The sequence below is a fragment of the Mustela putorius genome, unplaced genomic scaffold, assembly GCF_011764305.1.
Source record: "Mustela putorius furo isolate JIRA1106 unplaced genomic scaffold, ASM1176430v1.1 tig00000095_pilon_pilon_pilon, whole genome shotgun sequence".
NCBI classification, from domain to species: Eukaryota; Metazoa; Chordata; class Mammalia; order Carnivora; family Mustelidae; genus Mustela; species Mustela putorius.
The window spans coordinates 23,017,539-23,036,143 of NW_025421280.1; the positions used below are offsets into that span (position 1 = coordinate 23,017,539).

Sequence of the window (18,605 nt, forward strand, 5' to 3'; positions counted from 1 at the left end):
GGATGGCCTAAGGCTCTGGGCCAGCCTCAGGCCTGTGTGTGTGTGTGTGTGTGTGTGTGTGTGTGTGTGTGTGTCTCCTCTACGGGTCTTCCTGGTCCCTGTGTCCCCTTTCTCCTTCTGCAGCCAGCAGACTGGAGGCCTCTGTCCAGGATGGGTGTGAAGATGGAATGGGCTCACACTGCTCCATCGCCCCTACCAACAGACCCCTCTTCCCTAAGGTCTCACCCACAAATCCAGCTGTTCCTCTGGGGCTCCTCAGGGGCCCCAGTGTGATGGGACAAGACTTGACCATCAGGGCAGACTTGGGTAGTCCATGGAGGGCTTCCCAGAGGAGGTGACAACCTGGCTGAGTCCATGAGGGCTCCCAGCTGGTGATGCAGAGAGTTGGGTAGAGGGGCGGACGGTGGTTGGAGGGTGAGCCCTGGCTGCCTTCATCCTTGTGGCAGCCCCAAACATGGTCTGGCGCCTGGGCAGCCCCTGCCCTAAGTCCCCTGGAAGTGGAATGAGGGCTGAACTTCACCCCCTCTTCCCTCCCTTCTACCGCAGACAACCCGAGTGGGTACTGAGACCTGTGCGTGTTGAAGGTCTGTTTTAGAAAAAGAATATTCAAAAATAGAAACCGGTGCATTCACGTGAGGAAAGAAATGAGAGATTACAAATGTTAAAGACTTGACCTTACAATGCAAGATCCAGACCAACAATGTGCTTGTGGTGATGTCCGAATGTGTTTCTGGACTGTGTGTTCTTCTGAACCCCCGGCTGCCGACTCTGAAAACCTCCATTTGGATGAGGGGCTTGACATAGGGGGGACATACTCTCTACAGAAAACAGAAAAAGAGGGGGCGCCTGGGTGGCTCAGTGGATTAAGCCGCTGCCTTCGGCTCAGGTCATGATCTCAGTGTCCTGGGATCGAGCCCCGCATCGGGCTCTTTGCTCAGCGGGAGCCTGCTTCTCTCTCTCTCTCTGCCTGACTCTCCGCCTACTTGTGATTTCTCTCTCTGTCAAATAAATAATAAATAAAATCTTTAAAAAAAAAAAGAAAAAGAAAACAGAAAAAGAACTCAGTCTTCCTTCTAACGTGGTTGATTGGCATTTGTGTTTTAATTTTTGATCATTTAGAAAATTCCTCTCCTAACCTGTTATTGATGACGTCTCATCAATGGTCTGGGTGGTTTTCAAATTTGGAAAACGGTCATCAACTTGCCTTCATATAGAAGCTGTGGAATCTGGAGGAGTTTCTCCAAGATGGGCTTCGGGCTCCACAGACATTTCAAAACTTGTTTTCTTTTCGTGGGCCACAATTTTTCTAGTGCTGGACACTGTGGGGGCACCTAGGTTGTAAATGCGATAGGATCCTGTATTTCTGTCCTGACCAGGAGCTCTGATCTGGCAGGAGGTTCCTGGGGGGCCTCCTGTACCAGGACAGGAACAATTAGTTAACCACACACAGGAGTGGAGCAAACCACATTGGGTCCCTCTAAACCCAAACCAAGTGTGTCCCTGAGTTTGACTTGGAGCTGTGGCCCTCAGATCCCAGCCTGCTGCTGCCGGCCACTGAGAAGGCAGACCGGCAAGTGGGTCTAGCTCAGCTATAGAAGCGCCTCATCACAGTTAGTTTTTGTCCTTGGTCCAACCCTTTCCCTCCTTCCCTTAGATACCTAGCTTGACTCCCTGGTAAACATCCTAATCTCCCTCTTGGAGTCTGCTGGGACAATCCCCAACCCACCATCCTCTTGCCTGAGCCCCCCAAATTATACTTCTTCCGTGTCCCCTATAAGAGGAGAGGTAGGGTGGAGGGGTTGGGTGGGAAAAGACAGAGGTTCTAACTGAATGCAGAGAGAATATCTTCATTTTGCAAGTGTTTAAAAAAAAAAAAAAAGACGCGGTGTTTGGGTGGCTCATTTGGTTAAGCATCTGCCTTCAGCTCAGGACGTAATCTTGGAGTCCTAAGATTGAGCTCCACATTGGGCTCCCTGCTGAGGAGGGAGTTTTCTTCTCCCTCTCCTGATCCTCTCCCCACTTGTGCTCTGTCTCCGAAAAATAAAATCTTTGAAAAAAAAAAAAAAAAGACTTGCCCTTACAGACACACTACTGGGAGTCTTCCCAAAGCCTGGAAGAGAAGGGCATTGAAGCTTAGGATTCATCAGCCTCTTGCTAGGCCCATCTCTACATTCTACAAGGTTCAGTGAGCACCCACAGTTTGCCAGTTCCATTGCGGATACCGGGATCCAGTGAGGTCCCAAACAGAGAGGGCTCCACCTTACGTACTCACAAACGGGAGGGCGGTGGTGGTGGTGAAACCAGTTCAGAAAAAGCACTCTGCAGAGAGGTGTGCTGGCCTATCAGGATGGAGAAGACGTGGGCCAACTGTGGGCTCCTGAAGAGTGAGGTGGCTAGAGAAGGGGACAGTGCCCCAGTCAGAATGACAAGTCTGGTAAGAGGGTGGGGACGGACCTTGGCCTTATCCAGGAACTAGAAGACAGTCAGAATTTCTGTGGAAAAAGGAGCTCTGGAGAGTAAGAAGGAGCAGGCTGGGGAGCAGGAGGGGTCAGTACCTCCTAGTGAGGGCATGTTGGGCAGAATAATGGCCCCTCAAGAGGGCCATGGGATCTGCAGCTATGTTACAGTACATGGCAAAAAGAACTTGGTGGATGGAATTAAGGTCAAAGACCTTCGGGTAGAGAGATTATTCTGGATTATTTTCTTGGGCCTAATGTAATCACATGAGCCTTTAAAAGTGACAAAGAGGGCAGATGACTGGGTCAGATTTAAATTGTGAGATGTACTTGATCCTCTGTTCCTGTTTTTGAAGATGGTAGAAGGGATCTTCCACCATCCAAAAATCCAAGGAATTCAGGTGACCTCTGGAAGCTGAGAATGACCTCCAGAGACAGCCAGCAAGAAAAACAGGAACCTCAGACCTACAACTACCAGGATCTAAATCCTGCCAACAACACAAATGATCAAGGACACACAATTCTCTCTTAGAACCTCCAGAAAGGACCACAGCCCTGCTGATGCCTTGATTTTAACTTAATGAGATCCATGATGGACTTTGAGCCTAGAGAATGGTGAGGTAACAAATTTGTATTCTGAGTCAGAGTTCCAAGTAATTTGTTATGAGGGCAATCGAAAACTAATACTGATATTGGTATCAAGAGCAAAGTACTACTGTAGCAAACTCTAAAAATATGGGAACGGCTTTGGAATTGAGCAGTGAGGAAAACCTGGAAGAAGTTCAAGGAGCATAATGGAAAAAGCCCAAACCGCCTTCAACCATTAGCGGAAATCTCTTGACTTTAAAACTGCTGCCCATGAGGGCTCAGAAGGAAACAAGGAACATGTTACTAGAGACCAGGAGGAAACAGGAGGCTAAGTAGCTGTAGAGAGCTTAGTGGAATTGTTGGTGGGTAGAAAACAACTTGTAAATGATAAACATGGACATTAAATAGAAGAGATTTCCAAGTAAAATGGAAAACACAGCCTCAGCTCTTGTTATTTATGGTAAAATGCAAGAGGAGGGAGGAAGATTGAGAAGAAAAGGGTTAAAACAGAACCAGGATATTGATACCAGAAACTCTCTGCCAACTGTCCCCCAAATCATTGGCATTGATACACTTCTAATCAATCCATGCTTTTCTTTTAGGCTGACAACAGACTATTCTTATAAATAGTTTAGAACAGGGTGTGACATCACAAAAGATAGCAGAATAAGATTCTCCAGGAATCCTCCTCTCCACCGAAATAATTACTGAACTTGCAGAGACTACGTGGCAGGTTTTTGGAACCCTGAAGTCTAGTTGAACACTTGCAGCATGCAAGGAAGAGTTTGATGAAAACTTCAATTCATGGGGCTCCTGGGTGGCTCAGCGGGTTAAAGCCTCTGTCTTCAGCTCAGGTCATGATCCCAGGGTCCTGGGATCGAGCCCTGCATCGGGCTCTCTGCTCAGCAGGGAGCCTGTTTCCTCCTTTCTCTCTCTCTGCCTGCCTCTCTGCCTACTTGTGACCTCTGTCTGTCAAATAAATAAATAAAATCTTAAAAAAAAAAAAAAAACACTTCAGTGAATTTCCCAGTTTCCACCCCATGCTGAGGCAGCTTCCCAGGCGCAGGGGACTTAAGTAGACCTCACTCCCCGACCTTCCCTTTGGGAGCAGGACATTTAAGGAAATCTTTGTCAGGTCACTGGCTGCCCAAAGTGAAAACAGAATAGAAACTTCAGCAATTGCACGTAACAAGGAATATACACTTTGTAAAAACAGTATAGAAAGGTCATAAACAGACAGCTCCACCCCCTCAATGAGCTGAAATCAGGATTCCCTGAAGAGTGAGAGAATTCGATTTCCAGGATTACCACATGCCATACTCAGAATGTCCAGTTCTCTACAAAATATTATGCAACATGCAAAGAAATGGGAAAGTATGACCCATTCACAGGGGTTGGCGGGGGTGGGGGGGGAGAACTTGACAGAAAACATCCCAAAGTAAGCCCAGGCAGTGGAATTATTTGTGAAAGGGAACCATGGAGAAAGAGCCAAAGGAAATCAGAAAAAAAAATCTGAATAAAATTTGAATATCAATAAAGAGAAAATTCTCAACACCGGAGTTGAAGACTATAATAATGGAAATGGAGAACAAGAAGGGTTCAACAACAGACTAGAGCAGGTAGAAGAAAGGATCAGTGGACTTGATAGTAAGACAGATGGAATTATCCAGTCTGAGGGTCAGAAAGAAAAATGATGAAAAAATGTGCAGTTCCTGTCGAGTATCATCAAGCAGAACAACCTGTGTGGTGGGGGGTGGGGGGGGGTGGTGGGGGGGGAGATCCGAACAGAGAAGAGAGAAAACGGCAGAAGAAAAGATTTGAATAAATTATGGTCAACTTCCCCCCCCAAATCTGGTGAAAAACATGAGTACAGACAACTACAAAGTTTGGTTTGGTGGTTTGAGGCTTAGCATAAACGACTCTATTTCGGGCCTCTGGTTTTTAACAATAAATATTGTATAATCCTACCTCTACAAGATATTTAAAATAAGCAAATTTATAGAAAGAGAAGGCAGAATTGAGATTACCAGGGGCTGGAGGAAGGAGGAAATAGTGAATTATTGCTTAATAGGTATAGTTTCTGTTTTGGATGATGACACAGTTCTAGAAATAATGATGATGGTGGTACAGTATTTTGAATGTAACCAATGCCTCTGAATTGTACACTTAATGATAGTTAAGATACTAAATTTTACGTAAATATTAGCACAATGTAAATCTAAAATTAAAAAAAAAAAAAAAAAAAAAAAAAAAACAGGTGCGCCTGAATGGCTCACTCAGTCAGTTAAGAGGCTGACTTTTGATTTTTGGCTCAGGTCCTGTTCTCAGGCTCCTGGGATTGAGTCCTGCTCAATCAGAGAGTCTGATGCAGGATTCTCTTTCTGTCCCTCTATCCCTTTCCCTATGCTCTTGTGCTCTCTCTCTAAAATAAATTTTAAAAAAAAAAATCAAATTTAAAAAAACATGAAAAAAGCCTAAAACAGGGGCGCCTGGGTGGCTCAGTGGGTTAAAGCCTCTGCCTTCAGCCCAGGTCATGATCCCAGGGTCCTGGGATCGAGCCCTGCATGGTGCTTTCTGCTCCGTGGGGAGCCTGCTTCCTCCTCTCTCTCTGCCTGCCTCTCTGCCTACTTGTGATCTTGGTCTGTCAAATAAATAAATAAAATCTTTAAAAATAAATAAATAAATAATAAATAAAAATAAAAGCTTAAAATAATAAGTTGATGAGTATAGCAAATAAATATTGAAAAAGAAGAGTAAGGTTAGTGCCACAGCCTTCTCAGGCAGCCCACACAGACCTGCTTACAGGTTTGAGAATCCCTGGGGTGGGTAATAAAGGGGATATGGATAGAGATGGATAGAAAAAGAAGGTCTGGACAAGAAATGCTGTTAAGGTGCCTTGGTGGCTCAATGGGTTAAGCCTTTGCCTTCAGCTCAGGTCATGATCTCAGGGTCTTGGGATCAAGGCCTGCATGTGGTGCTCTGCTCAGCAGGGAGCCTGCTTCCTCCTCTTTCTCTGCCTGCCTCTCTGCCTACTTGTGACCTCTCTCTCTGTCATATAAATAAGTAAAATCTTTAGAATAAATAAATAAATAAAAATCTTAAAAAAAAAAAAAAAAGAAAAAGAAAGAAAGAAAGAAATGCTGTTAGAGGGGCACCGGCTGGCCCAGTCGGTAGAGCATATGACTCTTGATCTGGGGGTCATGAGTTCAAGCCCCACGTTGGGCATAAAGTTACTTAATAATTCAGTTAGGGGGGAAAGGATATTTTTACTTCACCTCATTCCATATACCAAGAAATTCCAAAGATCAGTGAATCATCAAAGACTCTTGCCAAGTCATTGAAATGGCTGCTGCTTTTAGTAAACATTTCCTTTTTTGACCAAACTCTTGAAACACATACTTCCCCAGGACTTCTACAATATCACGCGCTTCCTGGTTTTATAACTGTCCTTCCCTTCTCACCCTAAGATAGTTGTGGGGATGGGGGAAGAGGTTGAAGAAGATTGGATATAGAAATTATTTGGGGGGCGCCTGGGTGGCTCAGTGGGTTAAATCCTCTGCCTTCAGCTCAGGTCATGATCCCAGAGTCCTGGGATGGAGCCCCGCATCAGGCTCTCTGCTCGGCAGGGGGCCTGCTTCTCTCTCTCTCTCTGCCTGCCTCTCTACTTGTGATCTGTGTCTGTCAAATAAATAAATAAAATCTTAAAAAAAAATTATTTGGAACAGAATTTACTAAAGGGTTGGTTGTGAATTTTGAGAGAGGAGTCAACAAGATTGGGTCCTAGATTTTTAGTCTGAGCAACTGGGTTAATGGAGGTGTCATTTACTGTTGAAGGCAACTGTGGGAGGAATAGGTTTGGGAGAGTGAAGAGTTTAGTGATAGACATGTTTGATTGAGACGTTGGCCCTCTAGGGGAGGTGGTGAGTACATGGTAGGAATAGAGGAACCATTGTACGCACGGAGAGCTAAGCCATGAGGCTGGGTGAGATAACCAGAGAGCAAAGGGAAGGGAAGAGGTAGCCAGGACTGAGCCCTGGGCTGTATTAAGATTGGGAGGTGAAGAAGAACCAGCTCCAGGGTGGTGTGACAAGAACAGCAGAGTGTGGGAACCTGAAGGTGGATAAGGGATGACGCTTGGAGGAGGAGGAAGTGGCTAATTATGCTAAAGGAGGCCAAGCAACATGAAGCTCACTGGTTACCATGACAGGTGTGCACTTGGAGGAGTGATGTGAGGACTGGACTGAAGTGGCTCTGGGAGAGAATGGGAGGAGAGGAAGTGCATGCAGTGAGCTCTTGGGGGAAGTGTGGTGGTCACTGGAGGAAGTTGCTTCATAGGCAAGAAGCACTGAAGGAGACATGACAACTAAATGTAACGTTGTATCCTGGATGGAATCCTAGAAGAGAAAAAAATAATAGGTAGAAATTAAGGTAATCTGAATATATTAAGAAATTAAGGTAATCTGAATATGTATTAGTTAATAATAGTGTACCAATATTGACTCATTAACCGCAACCAACGCACCTTAATAATGTAAGGTGTTAGTAACAGGGGAAACTATATGGGAACTCTACTATCTGCTCACTTTTCTGTAAATATAAAACTTCTTAAAACTAAAGTTTTTTTTTAAATGGGAAGAAGGACTAATTAGACAATTCTATTGCATTTTTCTTTTCTTTTTTTAAAAAAGATTTTATTTATTTATTTGACAGACAGAGATCAGAAGTAGTCAGAGAGGCAGGCAGAGAGGAGGAAGCAGGCGCCCCTCGGGTCATAGAGCCCAATGCGGGGCGGGATCCCAGGATCCTGGGATCTTGACCTGAGCTGAAGGCAGAGGCTTTAACCCACTGAGCCCCCCAGGCGCTCCTGCATTTTTATTTTTCACTTCTAGATCATAATATAATTTTAGACCACAAAATATTAATAAACACATACTTAAGTGTCTTTTGGTCTGCTTTTACAAAAATTATATCTTAAGTACGACTTCTTTTGAAAGATTACAAAGATTTTAGTACAATAAATCACATAAGTCATGTAAAAGTGGAGTTCAGAGGTATGCTCTTTCAAAAGTAACGTCTGTTTTGTAAAAATTAAAAATTCTGTATTAACATAGAAATGTAAATGTAAATATGGTAGCATCCTTCTCCTAGCCTTCAATCAATTTTTCAGAAGTCACTTGGCTTCGTTTCAAGTGAGTTCCTCCGGATTTTTTTCCTATGAGATCTATTAGAAAAACCACATAATTTTGTTTTGTTTGTGTGTGCAGGTTTTGTGTTGCAAACAAGGAAGGCTATTTCACACACCCCAGATTAGGAGTTTTCTTTGTTTTACAGTGTGCGGTGCACACGGAAGCCGGGTAAGTCCGGAACCGGGAGCAATAGCCTTCTCTCACGCTCCTCTCGAAAGGTGGCTCAAGGCCGATGACTTTGAATTTGAAGTCGGTTTCACAGGGCGCATGGTGACAGTGCCACAGTCCAGTGCCACACGCACAGTGCTCGTGTCAATCGCGAACAAACGGAATCCATATTCTCTCCACCCAAATAAGCAGCCTCTAAACTGTTCCTTTTTCTTAGCGATATCTTGTTCAATTCCTTCGATGTCAACCGTCTGAATCTACTGACTTCACCCTTTTAAAGAAAACCGTGATCAGCAGCTACCTCAGAGTCCCCAGCATCCCACGCTGGGGCCTGAGCCCCCGGGCTCCCATCCCTGGACACGCGCGGCAGCGGCGCCCCTGGCCCGCGCGGCAGCTCCGAGCACGCAGTGGATTCGGACGCCCGCGGTTCGTGAGAAACATCGCGCTCTTTGCCTCCCCCGGAAAGGGGAAGATGTACTGGACCGCGGATGGGCCCGCAGTGGCCGTGGACAGCCAGGTGGGCTGAGGCACGCGGGTACCGATGCACTCATGGACAGAACCACGTATCAGCCCCGCGTAAATACTCCTGGTCTCCGCCAGGAGGCGACCGAGCCCCACGTCTGCGGTAGTGCGCCTGCGCCTCGGCGCCGCCGCGTCCACTCTACGCTTGCGCGGCGCGACGTAACGCCGACCGGAGCTAGAAGATGGCGGCTTCCGCAGTTTGCCGGGCAGTGGGGGCCGGGACGAGAGGGCTGCTGCGCACCCGCAGCTCGGTGAGACGACAGCGAGAGCACAAGGCTGTGGAGCTCGGGGCTTCGGCACGCGGAGGGGAGCGGACTGTTGGCGGCGGAGGGTGGAGATTGGGGAGGTTCCGGGGTCAGGGCCGTGCGAAGGTCACGGCGCTGAGCGGGGATGGGAGTCTCGCTACTGGCCGGGGGGCGGCGACCGGGATCCCACTGCTGGCTTGTGAGCCGAGGAGAGATCTTGCAACCCAGCCCTCAGTCTTGGTCGTCCCTTTATGCAGCCGGTCCTGCTGAGGTCGCCTGCCTTGCGCAGCACCGCCACCTTCGCCCAGGCTCTTCAGAGCGTGCCAGAGACACAGGTCAGCGTGCTGGACAACGGGCTGCGAGTGGCCTCCGAGCAGTCCTCCCATCCTACCTGCACGGTGAGCGGGGGCCCCTCTCGGGAGGCCGCGTTCATATTGCGCTTGGCGTCTTTTCCCAAGTCAGGGTGTGACCTTGGTCTCGAGTCCTCTGTGGTTTGGGTCGGACTCTTCTTCACTCACTGCTGGATTGATTCTACCACCTTAATCCCTAAGCCGGCTAGGCCTGGCTTCTTGGGGCCTTCCTCAGTATAATACACGCTCATTTAGCATATGATGCCTGCCACGCAGGAGGCCAGGTTCTTTGCAGCGTTTTCTTAAGTAGCCCATATGAGAGAGGTGATCTTGTTTTCATTTTACCATGAGGGAAGTGGGTTTCAGAGACATAAGGTGATCGCTAGACTCAGCCCGAAGTATCTCGTGGCTGGACTGCTTATGCACTTATGTAAGGAATGCATTTGAAGATTCCAAAGAAACATGATGTTCCAAAAGATACAAATCCTCTAAATTGACTTAAGGAGAGAAATCTTGGCTAGATACGTGAATAGGTGAGAGGATTCTCAAGCGTAATCCTCTGCACCCTAAACTCCAGGGCTAAGTCATTTTGTTGGCAAATTCTTTCAGTTTTCCAGGAACAAATAATGTCCTTTGATAGAAGTTGTTGGAAGTGTTATAAGTTGTTACAAGTTATATAAGTTTGATAAAAGTAAACACAATAAAAGATCATGGGCAGCTTCGGTATTACATGGTGCCTATATAAACCTACCCAAAGCCTGTTGAGAAAATTTGGGAGAGATTGCTGCATTTCATGGACCCTGAGATGCTCTAGATTGTAAGGGACACCACTGCTGGGGAAAGAATGCTGTCGGTGATACCCAAAGGCTACTATGGGTCGTAAGATTAATTTTTCTTTCTGAGATGTTAGTTGTGTAACAAATACTAGTGTAAGAATTTGTGATATGGTATGTGTATCAACATCTCTTGGGAAAGTAGATGTGAAAATTTTAAATCAGCCATGAGCAAATATTAAAAAACTAGATAGATGTGGCCTGGGTGGAGTGAGTGAGGTGGTGTATGTTTCATAGCACACCAGGAGGCTGTTGAGGGAACTGTGAGATTCTCATTGGGTGCCAGTGAGACACTTGGCAGTGTTAAGTATTCGAGGCTGGTTAAAAACTTTTTTTAAAACTAATTGTGAATGAAAGCTCCTTGCTTAATAAAATGTTCAATGTCTAAACCAATAGCCTCCTTTCTTAATGTTGAAAGAAAATCATCAGAACAAAGGCAGAGTATAATTTTTACCTTTATTTATTTTTTTAATAAGATTTTATTTATTTATTTGACAGAGAGAGAAAGAGATCACAAGTAGGCAGAGAGAGGAGGGAAGCAGGCTCTCTGCTCAGTCCCCCAATGTGGGACTCGATCCCAGGACCCTGAGATCATGACCTGAGCCAAAGGCAGAGGCCCAACCCACTGAGCCACCCAGTCACCCACAGAGTATAATTTTTAGAAAGGAGAAAATAAGTTGTTGTTTTCAAATGAAGTGTTGCTTGCCTAAAAAAAAAAAAAAGATCTGAAAAGCAATAAAAGAATATAATATTTCATATAGTAATGGGGTCAGGCGAGTGTGCACAGTTAGAAACTTCCTTGGGAACCAGTCCGCGAATAGAGTGGGAAGGAAAGGTAACATAGTATGTCTTTCAGCCAGTTCCTGTGCCCAGAGCACAGCTGTAGCTCCAAGCACAAGAATCCTACTGAAAACAGCTCTCCCCTACTCTGGGACCATGACCACCTACCTGGGGCTTCTGATGAGTCATCTAGGGTAGGGTGTAAGTGGGGGCTGGGGTAGTTTGTGTGTTACCTTTGTTGATGGCTTCTTGTCCAGGTCGGGGTGTGGATTGACGTCGGCAGCCGTTACGAGACTGAGAAGAACAATGGGGCAGGTTACTTTTTGGAGCATCTGGCTTTCAAGGTGAGGCTCCCGAAGTCCTACATCTCCTTTGGGGTTAGGGCTGCCTCTTATACCTTCTGAGGATGCGAGTTAGCAAAGTCAGCCTCCTCAGTTATGGGCTTCAGCTGCGGGGGTGGGGGGGCAATCTCTGGCTGGCTTTTCTGGAAGGAACCACATGGGCTTAGCTTCTGCTGAGTGAGCACCTATCTGGTCAGTGCCAGCATAAGGCCCCCAGAGCCAGAAAAAAACCCAGGGAGCCGCAGGACCCTACTCCTCACCAGAGAGGCCAGGCCTGTGTTGTATGTGTACGTCGGTGCAGAAGCATGAAACACGTAGATAGACACGTGCATTTTAATAAATTCCTAGACTTGGGCTGGCCTGCATTATTGTCAAATGCTCTCCTCTGGCAGAATACCCGGGCATCTCTTGTTTACAGACGTAAACACCGAGGTGTCTTGAAGATGGGGACAGTATCCACCCTCAGCCCCTCAGCCAGCCCGTGTTAGCACGAGGTCTTGAGTTTTTAATTTTTTTAATTTTAACTTTTTTTTTTTAAGATTTTATTTATTTATTTGACAGAGAGAGATCACAAGTAGGCAGAGAGAGAGGAAGAAGCAGCCTCCCCGCTTAGCAGAGAGCCCAATGCAGGGCTCGGTCTCAGGACCCTGGGATTGTGACCTGAGCCGAAGGCAGAGGCTTAACCCACTGAGCCACCAAGGCACCCCGAAGTCTTGAGTTTTTTAAATGAATGAAGAAATGGAGAAGGGTGACTCCCCACCCAGGCAGGCAGTCTAGCCAGCAGCAGCAGCAGCATCACAAGTGTGTGTATAGATCTCAACATGGGTGTGTGTGCCAGTGGACAGCAAGACACAAATGCACACACACGACTGGGGTTGAGTCCCACAGAGCTGTCCACTAACACACACATAGTCATGTGAATGGCGTGGGGGTGGAGTGGGTCATGGCAGCATCACCTGAACATTGACGGGATCTGACCTGACTGTGACTGTCATTGAGGTGACAGAGAATGCTGGTAAGGCCAGGCTGCTGTGGGGCTGTGGATTTCAGGCCATACTTGAACTGACCATGCCTTTCTCTCCTGGCCCCTGGCTCTCCATTTTATTAGCCTGTGATACCGTGGCCTGTTCAGCACTTGGTGAACACAGATCATAGGCCAGGTATTCCTGTAGTCTTTGTTGAAGTGGTCCTGCTGGGACTTTGGCCTTTCAAGATAGGGATCCTGAGTTCCCATGTGGCCTCTGATTGGTCCTGTTGATACCTGGTTCAAGGGAACAAAGAATCGGCCTGGCAATGCCTTGGAAAAGGAGGTGGAGAGCATGGGGGCCCATCTCAATGCCTACAGCACACGGGAGCACACGGCCTACTACATCAAGGCGCTGTCCAAGGACCTGCCGAAAGGTAAGGAATGCATAGATGAGAGGGCATGGAAGGGGATAGGACTTCAGGGTGCAGAGGACAGGCCCCCCCTGCCAGGAGCTTGGACTGGCCGGAGAATTGGGCTTACCCCAACAGTATCCTCTTGCAGCAGGGCAAGCACACCTGCCAGGCCTGGGGGTTTTGTGCCATTACTGGCCTGCAGTGGCCCACCTGGTACCCACACCTGCCCTTCTTGCATCCAGCTGTGGAGCTCCTGGCCGACATTGTGCAGAACTGCAGTCTAGAAGACTCCCAGATTGAGAAGGAGCGGGATGTGATCCTCCAGGAGCTGCAGGAGAACGATGCGTGTATGCGGGATGTGGTCTTTGACTACCTGCATGCCACGGCGTTCCAGGGCACGCCCCTAGCCCAGGCTGTGGAGGGGCCCAGCGGGAATGTCAGGTGAGGGGTGACTGGGCTCGTGCTGGCACGTGCTCAAGCGCTGTCCACACGAGTTAGTTTTTAGGCGGCCTGTGCCATCGTATGTTCTTAATTTGTACAACTGGAAATGTTTTCTCTGTTGCCATATGTTCCCTGGGGGTCTTTTTGAATGCCTGTGTGGTCTTCACTCGAGTTAGGGGCCTCCTTGTAGGGTATGATTCTATGTGTGTCCCGACAACCTGAGGGAGGGAGTGTTGGGGATTCTGTCTGCGTGGTTTTTTGTCCTCTGGTGGGACGAGCTCTGACACCGCCCCTTGAGAGCATCCCAGCATCAGCTCACAGCCTCCTCAGAGAGGAAGGACTGAGCCTGTCCTGAGGGCTGACGTGAGGGGGGCCGGAGGGCGGGTGGCAGAGATGGGGAAGGGGATCGAAGGTTGTGCTAGGGCCCATTCCCCAGAGAAGCCATGTCTCTCCTTGTCTGTCTCCTCAGCTCTGTTTCTATGGGACCCAGACTGCTGTGGTTTAGGAGAGGCATTGAGCCACTGGCTGTGTGTCTTGCAGGAAGTTGTCTCGTGCAGACCTAACCGAGTACCTCAGCAGGCATTACAAGGCCCCTCGCATGGTGCTGGCGGCAGCCGGAGGTAAGTGCTGGGGCACCATCCTTGGTTACCAGAGCCCGGCTCCTCTGCTTCTGACCGTAGGGGATCTTCCACCCCTGGGGCTCCTGCTCCTGTCCTGTCCTTAAGGACAGTGAGCTCACTCTCATGCCCTCTAAGGTGGGGCAGGATTCTGACCTGCTGCCCCCGCCGGGGCCTGCCTTGTAGGGATGCCGCTCGGCCTTGTTAGCACAGGTCTTTCGCAGTCCCGCCTTGCCCCTCAAGGGACCCACATAGCAGGCCGGTGGGAGCTGGAAGCCTTGCTAACAGATTGGTTCCTTGCAGCCTTGCTAGTGGGCAGGCCGGACACTGGGGTGTGATGATGCACATTTGATGACAGGCTGCGAAGTGCAACGTTGGAGGTTAGGGGGTGCTTTTGAAGCATGTGTTACTGGAGCCAAGGTCTGAAGGATGGGGGGGTCAGGTGGGGAGTGGGGAACCTGAGTAGAGGGGCAGGGCAATGTCATGGCCGAGGCTTAGCTGCCATGTGGGGGCCAGAGCGCAGGCAGGCAGACCAGGGAGGGTCTGTGGCAAGCGTCTGGTGGGAAGCGGCGGGAGCGAGGGATGGTTTCATAGATGGAAACCTGAAGGACGACTGGCCTTGGTAGGAAGCGGACAGGAATGGGGTTAAGGATACTTCTCCAGCTTGTGGCCTTGGCAGCCGGGTGGGTAGAAGGGACTGCTGGGAAGGGCATGGTTGGTGGCCGTGGGGTCTGTGACCTGGGGCACCAAGGGCATTTTAAACGAGCGGCATGAGAGGCTGTGTTGTGTCCAGCAGGGTGTGAGCTTGGGGAAGCAAGGAGTAAAGGCTGAGGTACCTGGCAGGCTGCTTATGGCCACAGTGCCAGCCGGTCAGGATGCTCAAGCAGCAGAGACCTCCTCTTGTAAAGGCGAGGATGTGAAGTCCTGCAGGGTCCTGAGGGACTGAGGTCACAACATCTGAGGATGTCCCCAGAATGAGTCCCGGCCCTGCAAGAGCACCTGTGTGCCCTCTCTTTAGCCTCCCCTTCCCGCCCCAGGGCAGCAGCCTCAAGCCATCTGCTTGAGGAAGGATCAGAGGGAAAAGGAGGGCAGCTGGCCTGGTGCCTGGGGAGCCCCAGGCTTGTCCTCATCGTCAGGGAGAATGCATCCCCGGGGACCCATCTTCAAGCCCGGCATGCCACTGCTTCCCTGGGGCTAAGGTGATGGAGGCTCTTGGGTTCGGAGGTACCCACCCCGCCCCTTGAGGCAGAGTCTCTCTGGAGGGTTCTCTTCCCTTACCTGTCCTGATGTGTCTGCCTTCTGCCGTCTCCCACCGAGACAGGACGCGGGGCCCTCCGCCTGTGCCTGCCTCCCTGACCCTGGGCCGTGGCCCCCGCTGCCTGGCCAGTCACGGCACTCACTGTCTCTCGGCAGGGGTGGAGCACCGGCAGCTGCTTGACCTTGCCCAGAAGCACTTTGGCAGCGTCTCAGAGGCGTACACCGAGGACACTGTGCCCACCCTGGCTCCATGCCGCTTCACGGGCAGCGAGGTGGGCCACCTGTGGGCAGGGGTGTTGTTCCCAGCCTGGGCCTCTGGAGGAACCCTCATGAACGTGGTTGTCTTCATGAGGCCAGAATCCTTGGGGGTGGGGAACGGGTCCTGTGGCCGCTGCCTCAAGCACACGTGTTCACACATGCATGTGCATGCTTCACCCACACCTGCTATGCTCCCCGGTCTCCTGGACGTGCTGGCTCTCTCAGTCTTGCCATGTTCTTCCTCAGATCCGTCACCGTGATGATGCTCTGCCCTTGGCCCACGTAGCTATTGCAGTAGAGGGGCCTGGCTGGGCCAACCCAGACAACGTAGCCCTCCAAGTGGCCAATGCCATCATTGGACACTACGACTGCACTTACGGCGGCGGTACAGTGAGTGTGGGGCTCAGCTTCGGGAGCTGTGGGTGCCAGGCCCGGAGCTCCTGCACCGTAGGGCTCGGGGTGGGCCGCAGACAGGGAGGTGGTTGCTGATGATCCTCCCCCTCGGCAGCACCTGTCCAGCCCGCTGGCCGCCGTCTCTGTGACCAACAAGTTGTGCCAGAGTTTCCAGACCTTCAACATCTGCTACGCGGACACGGGGTTGCTGGGCGCACACTTTGTCTGCGATCGCATGAGCATTGACGACATGATGTTCTTCCTGCAGGGCCAGTGGTGAGTGGAGGCCCAGTGCTGCTAGGCTTGGGAGGGGCCTTTGAGCAGGACGGTGGGGATCGGGGACAGCCCTGTCCCTCCAACGACCACCTACCCCCCGCCCGCTTTAGGATGCGCCTCTGCACCAGTGCCACAGAGAGTGAGGTGCTGCGGGGCAAAAATGTCCTCAGAAATGCCCTAGTGGCTCATCTGGATGGTGAGTCGTGCACTCTGTGGGGAGGGTGTGGTGCACAGACTGGCAGGGACGGCCCTAGGGTAGCCACAGTTCCAGCCAGGATGGGAGAGGAGAGCTTTGAAGGCCATGCCGCATCCCTGCTGGGGATGCCACGCATCCTGGCCCGCATGCCACGGCCAGGTCAGCTGCAGCCCAGCACTAGAGGAGCCGATGATGGGAGCAGGGGGCTGGGATCCGGGGTTGGCTTTTGGTGCAGGTGTTGGCCTGATGCTGGAGGCTCAGTGAGCATCTGTGCTCTAGGACTGGACTGGTCGGCGGGGGGTGGGGGGACCTGTAAGCCTCCCCTGATCCTTGCAGGCACCACTCCTGTGTGTGAAGACATCGGACGCAGTCTCTTGACCTATGGCCGGCGCATCCCCCTGGCTGAGTGGGAAAGCCGCATTGCGGTAACGTGGGCTCCTGGGAGAGGTTCTGGAGTCTTGACCTGGCAGACTCCTAGGGCGGGGAGTTGAGGCCTGACAGTGCACGGGGCAGACTGCTGCCGCAGGCATCCCTGGTGTCTTTGGCACCAACAGGGTGCATCGTTGGAAGGCGGGGCAGAGGCGCTGAACGCTGAGGGCCTGGGTGGGGTCTGCGGAGGTCTGCGGCAGGGAGGGCCCCGCTGCCTTTCTCCTTTGGCTGAGGGGGTAGCTCCTCGGTCCATGTGGAAGATCTTGGTGGGCTGAGCTGAGGTGGTCCCTGGAATGTGCCCATCAATGTGGTTTCTGTTTCTCCTGCAGGAAGTGGATGCCAGCGTGGTCCGTGAGGTCTGCTCCAAGTACTTCTATGACCAGTGTCCAGCAGTGGCTGGATTTGGTGAGTGGCCTAGATGCCCTGTTCTTTGTCTGTCTCCTCAGGCCTCTTGTTGGCCTCCCCTTCTGCCTCTGCCCTCCCCCCACCCCCAGCCTGCACTGGCAGCAGCAAACTGAGGCCTCCGAGAGGCTCTGCCCAGTAGACTGGCTGCCAGGGAGTTCTTGCTCCGAAAACCTGTCCCAGCAGCTCCCTGACTCCCTGCCAAGGTGCCTCCATCAATACTCCACACCCGCCAGGTAACGGACACCTCCGTGTGTGGGGTGGGGCTCCAAGAGCCAGAGCATGAAGCGACAGGCTCGGCACCCCTGGGGGAAAGTTCTTTTCCCTTTTTCCACTCAAAGCCTGTTTTGTGCTGCTCTGGGCAGCTCCGAGTTGGGTGCGGCACAGGGCCAGGTGTCCCTGCACAGGCCAGGTACCCCGCCCTGACGCCCCACCCTCTCTCCACAGGCCCCATTGAGCAGCTCCCAGACTACAACCGGATCCGCAGCGGCATGTACTGGCTGCGTTTCTAGGCAGGACGGCTGTATGGGCGAGAGGGCTGGGCCAAGGTTCACGGTCCCTTCCCGCCACAGACATACCACCTCAGTTCTTCAGACCTGTGTGCAGATGACCTTACCTCCAATAAAGGCTTGTGTTGAGAACTGTTTTGGTCTCTTGGCATTGCTGTGGAGTCCTCTGGGCAGCGGATGGGGGAGCAGGGACTTTCCTCCAGTTCTGTATGCCCCAGATCATTCCACCTTCCCACAGGCTGATGTCTCCTCAGCCAGGGGCGAGCGTGGGGGCTGTATTATGGAGGCCGGAAGCCTTTGATGCCTGCAGGGAGCTGAAGCCAGATGTTTCCACTTAGCCACGTGGGGGATTCTCCTAGCTAGTCTGTCCCAAGAGTAGGATGTGGGAACCCATGCTTTTGCCCTGGTAGAGGTCCCTGCCTGGGAACTCTTGTGGCTCAGGAGGGAAGCCCTTTGGTGTGGGCCCTGTGTAGTATGCCTTCTGGCGGTTTCTGGCCTCCTGGACGGACCAGGAAGGGCCAAGGACAGTCGCTGAGGCAGCCTCCTTCCAATGTTTACTGGGGATCCTGGGAGGATGATAGCCTGGGGCATAGTGTTCCCATCTGATTTCTGACTGTTGCCTGGACAGGCAGGGCAGGAATCCTTTGCCTCCATTTGCCGCTGACTCAGGCTCCGAGAATAGCCCTGAGCTCAGTGGGGCCCGAGCCCCCTCCCTTGACTAGATCTGTCCCAGGCAAGTCCTGAGCTGCTGGCCTGATGATCCCCTTCCCATCTACCTGTGGCAGCCAGGAGCCAGTGGAGCTCAGAGCTGCCTGGTCCCCCTTCAGGCCCTGGCCCCACGAGGCGGGTGAGCAGGTAGACCCCTCTTCCTGTGTCTCCACCCCTTCTGCAGTCAGGTTCCCTGGGAGCCCAGGAAGGAAGTGGATGTGAGGGGCCTGATTCTCCTGGGGGAGTGCCGCTGGCAGTCAGGAACGGGAT

General features: G+C 51.1%; 1 protein-coding gene across 1 annotated transcript; it reads left to right on the forward strand.

Annotated features, from left to right (window-relative positions):
* The first annotated feature begins 9,019 nt into the window (after positions 1–9,019).
* LOC101694055 (cytochrome b-c1 complex subunit 1, mitochondrial) lies at positions 9,020–17,759 on the forward strand. Its single transcript, XM_004760715.3, has 13 exons — positions 9,020–9,171; positions 9,423–9,563; positions 11,386–11,472; positions 12,741–12,870; positions 13,092–13,290; positions 13,831–13,910; positions 15,321–15,436; positions 15,669–15,812; positions 15,931–16,091; positions 16,202–16,287; positions 16,624–16,712; positions 17,046–17,121; positions 17,566–17,759. The coding sequence occupies exons 1-13, from the start codon at positions 9,103–9,105 to the stop codon at positions 17,628–17,630; spliced, it is 1,443 nt and encodes a 480-aa protein (XP_004760772.1). The 5' UTR covers positions 9,020–9,102; the 3' UTR covers positions 17,631–17,759.
* Positions 17,760–18,605: the final 846 nt, after the last annotated feature.